Here is an 18,543-nt window from a genome sequence, read left to right on the forward strand (position 1 = left end):
GAAGATGTGTAATGTTAAGGCACTAACTACAGAGTGTATGGACACACACACACACACACGCACACACACACACACATCAGAGAGAGAGAGAGAGAGAGAGAGGGAGACGTTCATGTGTGAAATGAGATCTCTGCACAATCTGTGGGAGTTGCAGCCATAAAGCACATCAAGCTTTACAGCTTTAAGGTATCATTGAACAAATCGCACAGATCCCTTTGCTTGAGGACTGTGGAGTTGTTGCAGTCTATTAACAAACTGTTTTTTTCCCCCTCTCTTCACAGATAAACTCATTCATGGACATCCAAACAACAAGCTGAGCGTGTCCTCACAACCTCCAAAACTGAAAACGTTTCCAACAACCTTTTTATTCTTACAACTTCGAAATTTAGACCACTTGCTGATAACTTTTACTTTACTTCAGCTTAAAAATGACCAAATCACTCATTAAAAGTCAAAGTCAACAACTCCCTGCACATCACAACGAGACAGATAATGCTGACTCTGTGATGTCTCGTTTTTATAGTAGAAGACTATTATCTGCCCCATATATCACACAATGAATTCCATAATTATTTTTTTTCTTTGTCATTTGCAATAGAATTTCAACAAATGTCCCAGCAGGCCTTCACATTGTGCGTATTTCATTCCCATATTTTGCAATCATAAATCCTGAATCATAATAGGAAATAAGATATGAATGTATGCTGCGTTTCTTCCCTCCATGTTTGACATGTAACGATAGGCTGAAATATGTCTGTATGCAAACACCGAGAGAGAGAAGGAGCTGTGATGGGAGACATGGGATTTCAACAGCTCTTCTTCACTCTGATGGATGGATACTTCACCGCTGCCCAGATGGAGAGAGAGACAGAGAGGGAGGCAGGAGAGGACAGAGGAAGGAGAAAACAGGGCAGGAGAGAGGGATTAAACAATTATATAGATAAAGATAGAGGACAGCTAGGGCAGGAGATCAGTGAAGATGTTGTTAACATTCAGAGACCTTTTACTACCCAACACTTCGAGCCACACAAGTTTAGTTTCATTCAACGTTGCATTGAGTTCCACTTCCTGAACAAATCCTTATGCACAAGCATATTTATGACACTTTTGTCACCTCATTCAGACATGAATGCAACTGAAACTGTATACTGTGGTCTTGGAAACCCTCTGATTGGTTTGATATTGGTTTGATTGAAGTTTGATACCCTCTAAATTACGTTGACATTTAGTCAAATGTTTTGCTTGTTGTCATTTGCATCCGTGTACTTTGTGTGGACCACGTTTGGGCCTACGATGAGTTTATCAGATTTATACTGATACAACATGGTATCACGCCAAATCGTGTAATACACCTGCAGGTCCCCTAGAGGAAACCATGTCAGTGGTTTTGCCTCGTCGATGCATGGAAAACCACATGGCTGTGTTTAGGGTCAGGCACCAAAACCACTTGATTAAGGTTAGGAAAAGGTTTATTCTAAAGAAATCCTCAATGCTTTCTCGTAGACCAGAACCTTGGTGTCCTGGGTGGATTTCCAATGTTTATGCCTGTAACCACCTTCAGTCTGTCTCCTCAAATAAATATACAAAGGTACAGCCAGGTGAGTTTTAGCATAAACAAGTATATCCTGTTTAATCTAAGCAAAATCTCAACTGTTAAATGTTTTTTGGTGGTTTATGTGTTGACTATTTCTTGGCCAAGCATAGAAATGGGTCTGCTTGCCAGGACCTTACTTTATATAAAATAATGTGGCTCATAAACTTTCATACGAATCATTAGTACTGTTAAACTTAACCAGTCCTTGTTATCATAATTTGTACACATTTATTGTGATAATATCTGGTTGGCGAAGTCAGTGTGAGGATTGCACAACAGTACTGTTTGGTATTTGTCCAGATTAAACAAGAATATGTGTTTCAGTGAGTTTTAAAGGTGCTGGTAGATGCATAATGTTCTCTTCAGGATCTGGGCTGGATGTTTCATCCTGTCTTTATGCTACGCTAAGCTAGGCCGCAGCTTCATATTTAACATGAGAGCGGCACTGATTAATGAAACTACTCTTTAAAAAGTAACATACCAACTAATCGGGTCAATCAACTTAATAGGAAACCTTTAATATGAATTATTGATGAGATAGTTTCATCCAAATCCAAACAAAGTATGGAAGTAGTGGTGAGGACGACGGACATATGGAAGACAGCGGGTGGCTGAGAGGGTGGGACGAGGCAGAGGGACGGATGGAGGCAGTGAAACAGGGTAGTAGCAGCAGGGGAGGCAGAGGGCAGGGGGAGCTTGGGATGGTCTAATAAATCGAGTGAGTGACTCCACTCATTGTTGCCCGTGGGACAAATCTAGTCGCGCTCACCGGCGCAGGGCAGCATCAGGGAATTGTGGGTAATAAGAGATTATTTTCCCCGGTAGTGTTTGCTCATCATCATTGCCAACCCCCCCATCCTCCGCAGCCTCCCAAGAAGCATGCGCACACGCACACACGCACACACGCACACACACACACACACACACACACACACACACGCACACACACACACACACACACACACGCACACACGCACACACACACACACACAGAAAAAACGAACAGGTGTGGAGTTACATACACTTAAGTAGATAAAAAGGATGCATACACACAGAGATCAGGCGTGCTGTTGGTTTTGTGAGTGAGGTCAAACAGTAAGGTGTTATTGCTTAAATCTGCTGCTGGCACCAATTTTGGATGTCACACTCAGTGAAGCACACACACGCATATACGTACACTGGATTCAGTGACACCCTCTTTTATCCACAGGTCCTTTTAGCCCGGGGATGCCAATCTGTCTGAGGGTAGGTCCTACATGCATCAAACCAGAACTCTTCTTTTGCCCTTTCTCTTTTTTTTCTCCCGTCTCTCCGGTCCATGTTCCTTCTTGCCCTGGAGCCAGGCTGTGACCACAAGAATTGGGCTGGTGGTCCCAGCAGGGGCTGAGGCTCAGACACACCATTAGCATGAGGGAATTAGAGTCATTACAGCTGGAAGGGCAGTGGAGGACGAGTCCTTCGCTCTGCAAAGGAAGGAGGAGGTTTGTGAAGTTTGTCTGAGTTGAGAAAGGCTTATAGTGTATGGGTGTATTTATATAGTTTATGTCACAGGTCTCAGGAGTAAGGGGCCAAATGTATGATACAGATACACGAAGATTAAGCAAACAACAGAACTTTACTTACAAAAGGATTAATTTAAGAAACACAAAGGTCAGGCACTTTAAAAGGAAATAAAAGTGAATGTTGGTTCCAGATTATACTAAAGGGCTGACATAAAGATTTCACTTGGTGTTCTGACTTCAGTGTTGACTTGACAATCCAAAGAGTGGTGACACGCTGGAAGAATATATGCTGGGTGCAAGTGGGGCAGGTGAGGAAACGGGACACGTGAGGTGGGCGTGGTGTAGGCAGGGGACTGTGGTGAGTGGACACAGGAAATGACATGAAGAGAAACCCAAGGGAATAAAGGAAAATCAGACCAAAATCATTACCGTTTACATATTTTAAATGGTTCTCATTCTGAATGTTAAATCTTTAAAAAAAAAAATCCCAATAAGGTGCTTAAAATCAATTATTTGTTTTAGTTTTCATCTAGATGTAGTGGGGATTCATATCATGGGGATTTTACCAAAGCAAAGTCTCATAAAAGATCCCCAAAAAGACAAAGACTGCAGCTGTTCCTCCATCTTGTTCAATGTGCCAGCAAAAAAAAAGAAGATTTCATCCACGTTACCGCTGCTGGAGAGCATTTTATTGTCATATATAATATGAATCTACTCCACAGTGTTCCACACATCATTGTTTTAACCAAACATCAAAATTTTGCTCTGAAAAGTAATAAAATGTTATTGAACAGCTTAATTTCACACATTTTCAGTGTGAAAAGTGTGACAAAACAATGTCCTCCATAAACATTGTAATATTATTTTATTTCCAATTTGCTGTGGATTTTCTTCTTATTAACTTTTTTAATCCATGTCCATTTTGTTTTAAAGGAAAAAAAAAAAAAAATCCCAATATAACCCTGTAAAGGGGAGCCACATCTGTCAAGTGGATCCCCCCTCCATCACCATGACCCTGCCTTTGAGTCTCCATCATCTCATTAACTTCTGCCAGGCAGCCCGGGCAGCTCGCATTATCTTTACACATGCAGAATATGAGTTAAAACTGGAGGATGGACTGAGTAATTATCTGCATTTTAAGCAAGGTCAGCATGCTGAAACGGAACCAAACATCCACTGGTCACTTTGTAACAGACACACTGTGTGGGCGCACCCACAGGCACACACACTGTGAAGGAAATACTTTTCTTCATCTACTCTTTGCAATTAAAAGTCTCATTTACATTCATTAAAAGGGTAAAAATGGGAAGAACAATGAAAACCTAATGTGATCACTGAGATAATGAAGAAGCAAAAGTCTGGTACAAAAAAAAAAAATCTGTTTTCACTGCTTTTCTTGCTGATTTGCTTAACATGTAAATTTCATTTCCATTAACTTACAAATGATTGTCTTTTGCTCATTAGCAGAGTGTTACATTGTAAATGATTCCACCATGTTGTTTTGTGTCTACACTGAATTAAACATCAAGACTTTTGTTCCAACTTTGAATTAAAGGCATATCTTATTGTGAAAAGATTTAGCACATTTTTTTTCCCCAAGTTTGAATATGGCTGATAATGAATAAAATGTGCTCCTATTGCATCACTTCATGTGCTTAGAGATGCACTAATGGCTCTTTAATTAGACTTAGTCTCCACTCCTCCCCCACCCCTGACACACACTGTGAGGAGGGCTCATTTAGAGAGAGGATACAGCAATATTAAAGCAGTAACTGCAGCTATCTTGAATGTACAGCCAGACATACATATCCTGTTTGACATTATGGAGTTTGACTGATAGTGTCATTTTGGTAATTGGGCAGATATTTCACACATTTTACACGTAAAAGTCAGTTTTCTATATCTTGGTGAGTCTCTTGTTACAAAAAAAAAGAAAAAGAAAGATGGATGAAAACAATTTCGGGGTGTGGAGTGAGAAAGATATGACCTTACTGGCAATTTGACACCACATCAGCTGCTATAAAAGATTACAAAAAACTGACTCTCTGAACTGTTGGTGGTTAAATTCCATTATAATGGATTTGTAATGGAAGCTCCAGGTTTTAACAAGGGAGAAGAATATGTGGAGGCCAAAGGGGATATCTGTTTCTGAAGTATCAATTGAGATCCTCTTTTTTTTTTTCTGAACTCTCCATCAATATGTTTTGCACAATGCTTTCAATAGCAGCAGTAATATTTTAATGTGTCACAAGTAGAGACATTAAATTAGATGATTGATATAAAAAATAATGATTAACTAATTAATTTGTTGAATTTATAAAAACTTCAATTTTAATTAAGGAGGGCAAAATATCACACGGTAGAAAATTTGTATCAGCTTCAGTTCAAATGCATGTGAATATATTCGCTTTGTAGGGTACAATTCAACAAAAAGAAGCTACATATAAGATTCTCTTGTGGGATCGTTGTGCAATTATTTTCACCTCATCATCATCATCATCATCATCATCATCATCATCATCATCATCATCATCATCATCATCAGGTCATCTCAGGAGGCAGCCCAGGCAGGTGTGTACTTCTACAGACTCTCTCCGGGGCAAAAGAACGGTAGCATCCACACCACAAAACTCATGATGCTGCAGACTGCCTAATGTGAGATCTCATCATGAACAGCACTCAGCGTTATCGCACACCTGCCTCATCAGGTGTGCAGTGTGAGGCTGAAAAAGATAGAGCTTTTAATTAGAAAAGCAAATCATTTGGCAAGATCCTGCACTTTTTGCTAAAAAGGCGTTTTTGTGATGTGTCTTTGTGTTTACGTTTTAATGTGAGTTTTAAGACTTAAAGGGTTGAAGTTTTAAGGAATTGTTCTTCTTTTACCCCTGAGACTTAGATCTAGAACATAATACTTGTGACCTCTTTTTTTGGTTTCTTGGGATGTATCCCCCGAACCTCATCCTTTTTCCTCTGAAATGTGTCTGTGATCTAAAGTAGATGAAGTTTATTAGGAGTGGGAGATTTCTTTAGATCTAAAGCACTGGAGGTGCCCCTCATTCTTTGAGGGAAAAACAAACACTTCTCCACTTTAATTTCTGTCCCTTCCCCTCTCCTCCCTCCATTTCCCCCCCCTAAAAACATCCACTAATAATCATCTCTGCGCCTCATTAAGGAGCAGAGGAGTGAAGGCGCAGGCGGCTCCAGATGTTTGGTGGAAAACCCCCGAGGTCCAGCGTCTGTGTCAGAGAACGTGTGTGTCTGTCTGTTGGAATATGCTCTATGAACTGTGCATGAGTGTGTGCACTAATGTGTGTGCAACACCACTATAAATCTGTGAGTTTGATACTTCCTGCACCGTCTTCAGGCATCTCTCCGAGTGTTCCACTGCCCCACTTCTAAAGTGAGCAACGACAGCGATGGACGAGATTTCCTCTATGGGAACACTAGATGGAGACGCGGAGAAACTCTGCCAGCTCTGCAAAATTTTATAATCAGTCTCTTTGTCTGCTGGTGTTGTCACACTGAGTGATGTGTCAGGTCAATAAATTAAAGTGGCGATATACCTGTTTCACACGGTCCCAGTTACAGTTCTCCATTTTTGTTGAGTTGGAAATGATTGACAGATTATTTTTGTATGTATTATTCACTACAAAACTGATCATTGTCCTAAAATTGGCTGCTTATATCATCTTTTAAATGCTATTCAATTCTGGAGAACACAAGTTTGGCTGTTAAGTTTTTACAATTCAAATGAAATAAAAACATAAACAACAAAACTTCTAACTGCTAATTTCTTTTCATTTCGATAATATCAATCAAAACTTTGTCATTTTATAAACCTCGATGGAAACAGCTAAGCTATTGTATTTTAATGTTTCCTGTATAAGTTATTCTCCTCCACAACGGTGCCCCACTTTAGCATCTTCAGCTTGTGACTGAATAATTCACGCTCCCTGTGACATCAAAGTGAATGAAACATGAGTGAAAATGATGAGTCTGTTATTCGCCTGCCACACTGTAGTCCCTCAAGTGTCATCATATCTGGAAACTCAAGTATCAAATATGGCAACAACAGCAATGCAGCAGTGCAGGGCCAGACAATTAATAATGAATCTTCCTGTTGTGTTTCTTAAACATTTATCTTTCACCAGATCCCATAGTGGAGGAAACGCACAGTGATTAAATGTAAATCAACACTGAGGCTACAAAGAAATACAGTATTTCTGTGACTTAAAGCAATATCTCTAAAATATCATTTTCTTTGTTACGTGGCTATTTTTGTTTTTGCTTTCTGCATAAATGCAAACATTTACTTTATTTTCAAATCAGTCTTTTGAATAACCAGAAGATCGATTAAGTTGATTGTGATATTTGTTGTCATGACAACAGGCAATACATTAGTATTGTTCAAAGTGAACATTTGTGCCAAATTTGAAAAAAAAAAAACTGTTAAGCTGTTCCTGAGATATTGCGTGCACGATAATGACACAACTTGAGGTCACTGTGACCTTTGAACCCCAAAATCATCATTAAATCATCATTAAAGCAAATTAAAATCAACTAGTCCCATTGTTTAATATGTCATCCCCTGTCTGGTGTAGGAAAATAACCCTGTTCTATTTTGCTGTACGTTGTCTGCTTCGTCATGTCATGTCAGAGACTTCGTCAATAGGTGGCAGCAAACCGCACAAATCATTCAATCCATGAGCTTTGTTGAAGGAGGGAACAGTGATAATGAACTGTAACACTAATGAACAACCTGCCAAACCACACATAGTTTCAATAAAAAAAATAAAATTAAAAAAAAAAAGTTAATTTGTTTCAGTTTATTTGAGGCTTCTTAATCCTTCATCTTAAGGGTAGAAACCAAAACAGTTCCCTCTAATATGACTTTTACTGACCATCCATAATGCAACAGCCTTGGAGTTGCACCTGTTGCTCAGACATGACGGCAGATGACATTGTTTGACCGCACAGGGTCTCATGCATCTGTTCTCTCATAGATAATAATAGAGAAGTATCCTATCTTTTGGAGATGTACCAAAAAGTTTCCAATTCATTTAAGATACTTGAGGGATAATTTATAAGCTGATTAAAGTATGTATTCTTTTTTTAAACTTAACATTTTCTAATTTGATTGTTTTAATCCAAAACATAGCTAAACATAGCTATTAATCAATTAATAGTCAACATTAAATTCATATTTCTGTAGGTATGGAGAAGGTTTTGGTTGACCAATATGTTTGTAAAATGGCATTGTAGTTAGAGCAGTAAAAATGAAAAAGGAAAATAAAATGGATTTTTTTTTTTTTTTCATTTCTGTTAAATGTTTTTGCTCATGTTCTGTTAGATGCTTCATGGGGAGATTTGGGCTCGCAAATCATAATTTTAAAAAAATCCCACAACCCTGATTCTGAGCTGAGAGTCCTCAGGGAATTCTCTTTGCTCCAATCTTTATAACACATAATATATATTATTTTTTTTCTGAATGGAAGACAGCCGTATGAACAGAATCGTCAGACTCATGGAAGTTACAGTGCCTTGCCAAACTCCACTGCGCCATACAGGCCCGTCCCCGGTGGGCGTGCGCAATGGCCCCAGCCCTCTCTAAATATAACTCCCCTCCAAAACAGAGGGAGAGAAAAGGGAGAACGGAATGCTTACCCAATTAAAAGCAGTCAGAAAACTTGTTAGGGGAGAGTTTTCTTTTTCCGGATACAGTTTGTGTCTTATACCGTTTTGATCCATTTTGTGGCCCCGGGTGGTGGTGGTGGAGCGCACAGCGGGAGGCGCATTGTCTGTATGCAAACTGGACGACATGGCCATTGTATGCGTTTGGGCATATATGGAGCCACTGATGGCTCGGAGGACACAGCCCGTCTGAAGTCTCAAGGAGAGTCGCCCTCGGCTGTTTTTCTCTCCACGGACTTTCTTCTCTTCTTCACCGTTTTACTCCGTCGCTATGAGTTGCCTGGATGTGATGTACCACCAAAGCTATGGAGCGCACTACCTCCCTGCAGCGGCGTACAAGGCGACGTACTATAACCACCATCACCAGCAGCAACAGGTGAGACGCGCAGCGTAGAAGTTTGGCAGCTACTGAGAGGCACTAACGCCACCTAACCTGAGCTCGAAGATTTTTCTTTTCACTTGAGAAGAAGGAATAACTTCCTCGAGCGCTCGTGTGACCTGAGGTGACGTGTGAGTTCTGTATTTTCACGGGTATTATCGATTGTAATTTATGATACTAAGACAAGTTTTGAAGAATAAGTAGGCGACAACAGCACAACCAGGAAGGAACAATTGAGCTAACTTTTGGGATAACATACTTCATCACAAAAAAGTTGGACAGTGAGCCCAGCCCAAACAAACTGGGATTACATTTGTAAAATGTCGTTTATGAATAATCCATTTCCTTTCATTTATTGCCAGTTGACTGATTCCTTTTCAGGACAGCCGCCTCAAACTTTCTTCACGGTCCATGAACACAACTCTCACCTTCAATTTCACTTTTGAATGATTAGATTCCAGTCTGGGGCTCGGCATTCACCTCAGGTCAGGCGTAATGACAGGGAACTATTAATCCTGTGGTCAAATGGTGATGTAATGACAGCCAGTCAGTCACTCAGGAATGCGGATCGACCACACTGAGCCTTACAAATAGTTTGAATGCAGTATGGGAAAAAAGAGACTCATTTTCACACGAGTCCAAACTGCCTTCAGAAACAAAAAGACATCTTAACTGTCGGAATTGTTTATATGTGACATGTAAAGTCTTTTTTTTTTTTTTGTATATTTGTTTGGGAAAAATAGTATTATTTTGATGTGTTAGCACCATGTGTGAAAGGATAATTGTCTGTATTCTTTATCTATGAAACAAACACAAAGAGGTTTGGGAGTTAAATCTCTCAACTAAAATCGGACTATTCAACTAAAAAAGTTTTGTGAATACCTGCTTGTTTCTCTTTTTGTGTCTTTCTCCAGAAGAAGCTGAGTGTTTACAGTAAGATGCAGGAGTGTATGGAGCAGCAGCAGCAGCAGCAGCAAGGAGGAGGAAGAGGGATGCTGCTCAGGGATCAGGGCCTCCGGCAGGGTCCTGCAGCACCAGGCCCCGAATCAGGCCGTAGACCCTCCTCCGATTCAGAGATGAAGGATGGCGCTCAACCAGCGGAGGCGGAGTACCTGAGTTCCCGGTGTGTACTCTTCACCTACTTCCAAGGCGACATCGGTGACGTGGTGGACGAGCACTTCTCCCGGGCTCTCAGTCAGGCCAGCACCTTCAGCAGCGAGACCAAGCCCATCAGAGTGACCCAGCCGTCTGCCCCAGCTAATGCTGGCTTATGGAAAGGTGAGCGGGGTAACACAGCTGAAATGATAACGTTTCAGAAAGATGCTAAAAGTGAAGATTATAGAAATATTGTATGTGGCAGTGTGTTAAAGTCTTTGTTGTGGTTGTTTCAGACGGTGGGTCTCACTCTGACAGTCAGGGCAGCTCAGCTTGGAACAGCGCTTATCCATCCCAGGCAAGTCCCTGCCTCCCCTCCGTCTCCGTCTCAGTCCACCCGGACTTTTCCTCGAGCCCCGTTTCCTTCAACCACCCGGATGGAGCCCTGTGGGCCGGCCACATGCTCTCCCAGGCCAGCCTCCCTCCTGCAGCCGCCCTCCCCGACAGCTGGACGTACAGCCTGAGTCCCCAAAACACAAGTGGCTACCCCAACGTTCATGACGTCTACCATCCTCACTCCCACATCCACACCCGACACCATCACCCAATGCTTCACACATACCCAACACACAGCCAAGCATTGGATCCCAGATTCAATCCGCTGCTGCTGCCTGGTGTTAGGAGCCAGAACCAGGCGGCTACCAGCGCAGGGAGCTCCCCACACAGCGAGGGGGTGAAGACCGAGATGGATCCCAGCAGCAGCAGCCCTGTCACGGCGACTTCTGTCTCCTGGACTCCCTCTGCCCTCCACGGATCTTTGGAGGTGTATGACTCAGGTAGCTATAATTACAGCATAACTTTTAGCAGTATTTGTCAAACTTTACATGTATCCGAATGTGTGCAGTAAGTGGTAAGAATCATATTAATGATTTAACTTTGTTTCTTTCTCTCTGCAGCTCATGAGCAGACCAAAGCAAAGACCTCAGTTTGGTTCTAACAGACGCACCGGCAGAAAGATGGAATATCAGTTCACACCAAAAAGGACCGACTATGTGGCTTCATAGATGTATGGCTGCAACACCAGCACTGTAATGTAAAATGTAGATATATAATGCTAACTGTAGCCGAGTCCATGAGTCCTGCACTGTCCACACAATTACCACGGAGATGAACTCTGGCTTGGATTTAAATGACAGTGATCCAATGCTTTGGCTGCACGTCAAGGCCTGTGAAGAACGATAAAAAAAAAAAAAATCAAATAACAAAAAAAGGAGCTTTAAGAATGGAAGGCCTTGTCTTTGTCAGCACAAAACACTATTTTCTTTTCCTGCAATGTGAGACCAAGTGGTTCTGTTTCAAGAGCTTGATTTTGATCCACATTTTGTTGTGTACAGTAAATGTTTGTTGATGACTGTAAATTGCTTTTTGTGTGTATGTACAGTTTTGCCGAGCTAAATTTGTCATTTGCTGGATGACTTCTGCTAAAATTGTTGCTTGAATGCCGCCTTTACTATCTTGCCTTTGAGGAATGTGTAGTGTAAATATTGGTACTGAATGTTTAAGTAATAAATTTGCTAAACTGTATTTGCAAATGAAGGATTTTTCTCCATCATAAATTAGTTAAATTCTCTCTTAAAATATGTACAATTGCAAGCAAAAGATGAACTTACAACCACATTTTTCTATGTTCTGAAAGGAAATTGAGCACGTTACTGAAAATTTCAGAATTGTTTTTTATTACTGAGAGCATTTCCAAACAAATTCCTGCTCCTGTGAGGTTTGTTGTGCAACGTCATTGTGCATTCCAAAAAATGGCAGCTGCTTCTCTTCCTGTAAAGTCTTCTTCCTAAAATAAGGAATATAGCAAAAGCATCCACATACTTGGATTTGATGCTGCTGTTTTTCTTAGTTTTTACATTGAATCTCAGCTTCAGGACCTTTGACATTCTTTCATTTATTCATTTCTTATCCAAGCTTACTCATCGTGAGGCAACAGAATACGAGCCATACAATTTATGTGATATTTGTGTATAGAGCATAGAGTATACATTTGATTTAACTGCAAAGGTTCATGAAAATCAACTCCTACAAAGCAGAAGGGAATTAGGTTCATCTAAAAAGGAGGTTATTGTTGTTACCATTAGCATTGAGATTAGTCTCAATGCTTTAAAGATACAGATGTCCTTCACTAATTTCATGAAATCAAAATTCTAGTTTCAAAAACACAAAACCAAAAGAACACAGCTGAAATGTTTTTCTTTTGCAGTATCTACAGCTTCAGTTGTTCATGTAAGAACACATATTGTATATTAAGGAACCAACAGGAGCTGAGCGTTCGTACCAAAGGAAGTGAACCGCATTCCACAGACAGTTGGTGTAAGATACCGTGATGGAGTCTGTTGTCTGTTTCCTAGCAAACACCAACACATGAAAAACACACACCCTCCCAGACTGACAAGGACACACCGGAGAATGCATTTCCCGTCTGGACAGGAAGTTTGTCGGGCCACAGCGGATTGCTCACACACGGAAAAAGACAGATTTCAGGTATCACTGTTACATTTTTTTTGGTCTTGATTTAGTTATACTTTGAAGATTTCATGGACTGAACACAATTCACAATGGTATGAATTCTGAAAAAAAAAAAAAAGCAGCTCTACATAGGCAGGACCAACATTATGTATACTTACTCATTTTACTCAATCAACAACTGATCAGGCTTGTGTGTGCATGGCAGTCCGTGTGTACTTGTATAACTCATGATATTGGGACAAAAAAAAAATTCTGTATAAATTTACATTGTGGGGATGTGCCTCTCTTTTGAGGACAAAAAAAACAAGTACACATAATGTAAATAAGATCTCCGGGTGAAGACTCTGTCTGAGGTTAGAGTAAAGGCCTCCAGGAAATGATTTTAACTCAATGTAATGTCCTCTGAAGTGATGGAAACGCGATTGTGTGCGTGTGTGTGTTGTGAGTGGTCAGACCAGGTGGTATGATCAGCAGCACCAGCCCACTAACATTCCAGCCTCCGCTCCCACGTATCTCATTCTCCATCTCGACTAAACAGCAGGACTTTAAATCTGGAACACAGCAGCTGCGTTTCCATCCAAAGTATCAACAAATCATCATGTACCGAAAAGAAAAACCTGAGGGAAGGAGACTAATTTAACTCTCCGAATTGACTATATCTATTTAATATCAATTCCCTGACCAGTGTGTGTGTGTGTGTGTGTGGATTAGTTGGAATTGATTTTATTGACAGATGTCGCCAAAATGTGACACAAAAACAACTTTCAGTTTCAGTCCAATCAAAATGTTGGTGATATTTAATATAGATCTTCAATAAATGTAGTTGTAAATACAGCCTGCAAAGTAAAGTATATGTTTATTAAAACCATTCGCAAATTACCAAATGTGACAGACAGGAGTGTTTCCTAAAACAGCACCCCTGGTTTAAGATGTAAGAACCATCTAGTTAGGGAAAGATAATGGTTTGAGTTAAAATGATGACTTGAACTGTGTTGTGTGTTAAAGTTACTAATTCCTTGAAGCTGTTTAAACTTTGTGTTTTTTAAAGGTCGTCAAAGGTCGCTTAACTCTGAAAACGTTTTTTGTTTTTTTTAATCCGGGACCTTTTCATGGCAGATATTTTAGTTGTTATTAGAAAAACAGATATGATTGATAACAATATAATAATGGCTCCATTCTGTTCAGGTCTACCAGTATAAGCCGTGGCAGTGTGACAGTGAGTTAGCACAATACCAGGACCCTGAATCTAGAATTTAGCCATTATTGATTTTGTTAAGTACACCTGTGCTCTCCCTAATGTGAGGGAGAGGTCCTAAAAAGGCCTAATAAAAATCAAAATATCAAAAATGTCGTCACCAGCATGTTTAGAGCCATTGTATGACATTTATATTGTATTACTTAGTTTGTGTATTAAGTACTAGAATGTATGGTATATTATGTCATGTTATTTTTTATTTAAGTTAATTTCCATCTGATCTTGCACAACTACTGAGATAATGTAATCACCTTTATCTTTTCGTTTCATTTACTTGGTCATATAAATGACACATTGTCAAGAAGCACTACCTCCTTTCTGAGAACTCTAGTTGTTGGTATAATTCTTATGTTTGTTGAAGATGTTAATGTGTGTAGGTTTACTGCCAGCTTAGCTATGTTTGGGTTTATTTCAGGAGTAAAATAAAAGGCCACAACTCGCAAGTGTGCTCCTCATTAGCATTAGCATGTAGCCTCTGCATCAGCATGTAGTGTACTTACATGCTAACAGGCATCCCACTGGCAGCCTCGGAGGATCACCACAGGCACTTCCACCTCAGGAAGAAGAACACTGAAAATGCAGAAAAACAGACCTGCAAGTTGAATAAAAGTGAATTAATTTGTCTATTATAAAATGACCAAAGGGGATGTCAGAGATTTAGGAAATGTTGCATGTGTAGCATTACAGTTTCATTTAAGTTGAAATAGCACATGCTTTGTGCTGACGATAAAGATCTTCAAAGCAATAAATAAATAATGGAATTTTCATACCCAAGCATTTTTTTTTGCTGCCTAATGACACCGATGTGACAAAGTAAAGGCAATTTCTGCATATCTGCTGTTGTAAAAACAGTTTGATATTCAGCATCTTTCCAAATGGATAAATTATATTCTTTTACCTTGTTTGTATTCAAGTTCAAAGTTATGCTTACATATGTCACACACACACACACACACACACACACACACACACACACACACACACACACACACACACACACACACACACACACACACTTCACTGGTCCTGGACAAAAAAGACAAAATGAGAAAAGGTAAAAACTCAGAGCCAATCTGGGGCAATGGATCCTCATCTCATGATTGACTCTGCTTCGATCAGCCTCGGTGTCCTTTCTGTGAGAGAGGATTATATTTATTCTAAGAAATGAAAGGAAATTGTTTTATTTTCTCTTTTATTTTCTTGGAATTCATATTTTCTGCTGATCTGACATGCTCTGATTGATTCTTTCATGATGCAGACTCAGACTGAACTTGAACTGAACATGATTGTGATCTTTATAATTTACCAATGTTCCAATGCCTGTTATTGACTCACTATTTATTTATTTGATCTTTGCCTCCACCTCATTTATTCATTTTGTATTTTTCAGTACGCCTTGTTGTGTACAATATTGCTTACAATGCAGGAGACAACACAATATATTACTACTCACATTATACATACTTCTATGATGATGTATTATGATTCATATATGTTTCATTAAAATACAGAAATCTATATTTTTGTATTTTTACTGGTAAAACAAAGCTTATATTTGCAGATTATTTCTGAAGATAATTAAGAGCCAAGTGACTACTGGAGGTCTGAAGATGATTCTGTACTTAAAACATTTGAAGGTCTCAGCCATAATGCAACCATAGCAGAACACACAATAAGCTAGCATTGTTACCTCTCGAAAGAAGCAAAGTAATCTTGTTGTGACATATGAGGAAGTGAGTGAGGAATAACCTGACAGAGAGCTGATACTGCAGTGAATGTGTTCAGGTTTCTCTTTGGTAAAGTCTCAAGGGAAACGATGTTACTGAATTGAGCGGAATTGAATTGAGTTAAATGCTGAAGAAAGGCAGGAGAAGGTTAGATAGACAACCGATGCTTGCAGACTGGGGAGAGTCGGGGTCGACCAAAAAGAGATGAAAAGAAAGAGTGTGAGAGGGAAAGCTAATCAGTCATAACACGGCCCAGTTTCACATTCCAGAGTAATTGAGCGGATGATTAGTCTCACAATCAGCACTACAACACCAGCTGTCTGAACACAAAACTATATAAATACAGAGATCATGGAGAGGAGAGGAGAGGAGAGGAGAGGAGAGGAGAGGAGAGGAGAGGAGAGGAGAGGAGAGGAGAGGAGAGGAGAGGAGATACCAAAAAAGCGATAAATTAAAGAGACATATGGCAGTAATAATCCCTCATCACCTCCCTCTCACTCCCTTTTCACTTCAAACATCTTTTTCTCACTTCCACAAGCCAGGTCAATGGCTACAAATCACTGGGGTAATTAGAGCTAATTTGCCCTCCTTGCACAAGTATTAAGGGTGTTAGTGGGTATTAGTGAAAGGCTCAGCTTTCACCACTGTGTTTATGTCAACAGGGCAGCCTAATGAAGCGTGCTGGGACTGTCACAGAACACTTGTCCTGCTGATTGTGCTTGATTCACCAAGTCTTCTGTGTTTTAAATGATACCTGATTCCTCTTTAATGAACACCCAAGGAGGAGAGAGACCAGTGATTTTCCTGATGTTCAGCTTCTGAAGACAAGTGTTACTATCAATATCAACATCAATATCATGTCAATATTTGCATTATTGAAGTAAAACTTGTTTCAATTGGTCCGTCTCGACAGCCAATTTTGTTTTACTTAATACTGCATGTTCAATGAACAAACTGTGTAATGGCGGTTTAAAAAGGACTAACATTAGAACTCTGAGCTTTCTAATTAAATTTAGATTGGATTAGATCCTTACAGTTTTATCCAATTATATGAGATTAAACCTATAATGATACCAAAGAGAAGCACCCTGTGCAAAAATAGGCATGTACAACAGTTTCCATGAAACTGGTGTTTATATGTGGAGTCCCATGTGGTACGAGGGAGGGAATATTTGCACAGGTCCATGATCTTTAGTATGGCACGCATGAGGTCTGTTGGAACTCCAAAAGCCAAAGGAAAGCTGTTAAATGAAAAATCAATACACACTTATACCGCAGGAAAAGATCAACATTTATGCCTGTTTACAACATACAGCAAGAACATCCTCCCATAACACACAGCCACATTCCTCTACTTGCCCACACACACAGCAGCCGAGATGCATCATGATGTTTCCCTTCTACAGACCTCCAAAGACAGATATTGGAACTTTTTTAGTTTTTCAAAATGAGAGATAAAAACAAATATCGACAGAAGAACTAAACTAAAAGTAGGTTTAGAAGAGGGTCTGACACCAAATGTTTGGTCAATAAAGCAAATACAGATATTATGAAATTACTTAAAATCTTCTATTTGCACTTATTGTTTGCAACCGAGTCATTTCAATCACAAAAATGATTATTGTGTCAGAGCGAGAGGCGCTCCATTCATAAAGCCCAGAGTATGGCCTCAGGAGCAGGAGCAGCAGCAGCAGCAGCAGTAGGTGGTTTCTGTCAGCTCCACTCTGGGTAATGTGCCAGTAACCACAGAGGCCAGTACATAGCTGTCATTCCTCTGCTCACTGAAAGCACATTTAGCAACCAACACCTGTTTCCCCTGCTCAGTCTCCACTGCAGGCTGCTCCACTACAGCCCTGCCTGCATGTAGGGGAGCGGGGGATTCAACTCATATGACTTTTTAAATGCCGATACTGCTATTTCTGGAATGTAGCTAAGAGACTATTTTTATTGCCAACTCTTACAGTCGTAGTCAGCCTGTTCCAAGCTGCAACGACAGGAAAGTCAATAACAATTCCACCTTTACAGGGTGTTTAAACATCATTCTGGAAGCTGACTTTTCAATAGTCGTAGATTTTTGACAGGACACTTCAGTGTACAATACCTTATTATTACATACTTTTTTTTGTATGCAGCTTAGAGGTTTCGTGAACAACAGAAAATGTCAGTTTTGGCTAAATTACTGGTTGTGGATTAGTAGCAACTCCATTCAAAGACAGTACTTATTGTTAGACCTCTTCTTGACCCCTGTCAAATGATAGACTGAAAGCCAACTGTATGACTGTTTGGACACCACTGAGGTGATGAAGCGCTTTAAATGTAGACCATTTACCATTGACTTCAAGGAACAATAGTCAACATACAATAATCAGCAAAACCTGCAATGTTTCAAAAACTAAACAGTGTGAGGCAGTTTTCAACACAGTTTTTTTTTTTTTAAATCCCTCAATAACACACTGATGATAAATCTGCTGGTCAGACATGGACTAATATAAACACAAAAGGTCAAGCATGTGCACTTTAGGAGGTAGACTGACTGTTTGATATTCGCTTTTGGATACATTGTAAAAGCTTTTATCAGCCACTGACAGTTTGGATGATATTTCTTTGAATAAACTCTGCAAAGTAAATCAATCTGCTGATAACCACATATTAATTGTATTCTTTATTGTATTGAAACTCTCTCTTCAAATCAGGGGGGGTCAGCGGTCACTGTCAATTTGGGATGACAGGGATTGGTCAACTGCATGACAGACACTTTCTCCAATAGG

The 18,543-nt window shown here is 39.9% G+C and overlaps 1 protein-coding gene across 2 annotated transcripts; it reads left to right on the plus strand.

Moving 5' to 3' along the window:
- Window positions 1-8,961: 8,961 nt before the first annotated feature.
- On the plus strand, window positions 8,962-11,942 carry vgll3 (vestigial-like family member 3). Of its 2 annotated transcripts, none has more exons than XM_069154546.1 (4): window positions 8,962-9,163; window positions 10,084-10,444; window positions 10,558-11,097; window positions 11,218-11,942. In XM_069154546.1, exons 1-4 carry the CDS (start codon window positions 9,059-9,061, stop codon window positions 11,256-11,258), a joined length of 1,047 nt encoding a protein of 348 aa, XP_069010647.1. In that variant the 5' UTR covers window positions 8,962-9,058; the 3' UTR covers window positions 11,259-11,942. The 2 variants fall into 2 exon arrangements, with proteins under 2 accessions (XP_069010647.1, XP_069010646.1); XM_069154545.1 differs by having other exon boundaries at window positions 10,081-10,444; window positions 11,218-11,941.
- Window positions 11,943-18,543: the final 6,601 nt, after the last annotated feature.

The sequence above is a fragment of the Embiotoca jacksoni genome, unplaced genomic scaffold, assembly GCF_022577435.1.
Source record: "Embiotoca jacksoni isolate LCO1_2020_lvr unplaced genomic scaffold, fEmbJac1.0.p SCAF_2, whole genome shotgun sequence".
In the NCBI taxonomy this organism is placed as follows: domain Eukaryota; kingdom Metazoa; phylum Chordata; class Actinopteri; family Embiotocidae; genus Embiotoca; species Embiotoca jacksoni.

What these genes read in the sequence shown, in the direction of transcription:
- vgll3 (XM_069154545.1), top strand. Translation starts at nt 9,059, where the DNA reads ATGAGTTGCCTGGATGTGATGTACCACCAAAGCTATGGAGCGCACTAC. An exon ending in TAATGCTGGCTTATGGAAAG is followed by an intron (nt 10,445 to 10,557) that starts GTGAGCGGGGTA and finishes TGGTTGTTTCAG; the next exon opens with ACGGTGGGTCTCACTCTGAC. An exon ending in TTTGGAGGTGTATGACTCAG is followed by an intron (nt 11,098 to 11,217) that starts GTAGCTATAATT and finishes TTCTCTCTGCAG; the next exon opens with CTCATGAGCAGACCAAAGCA.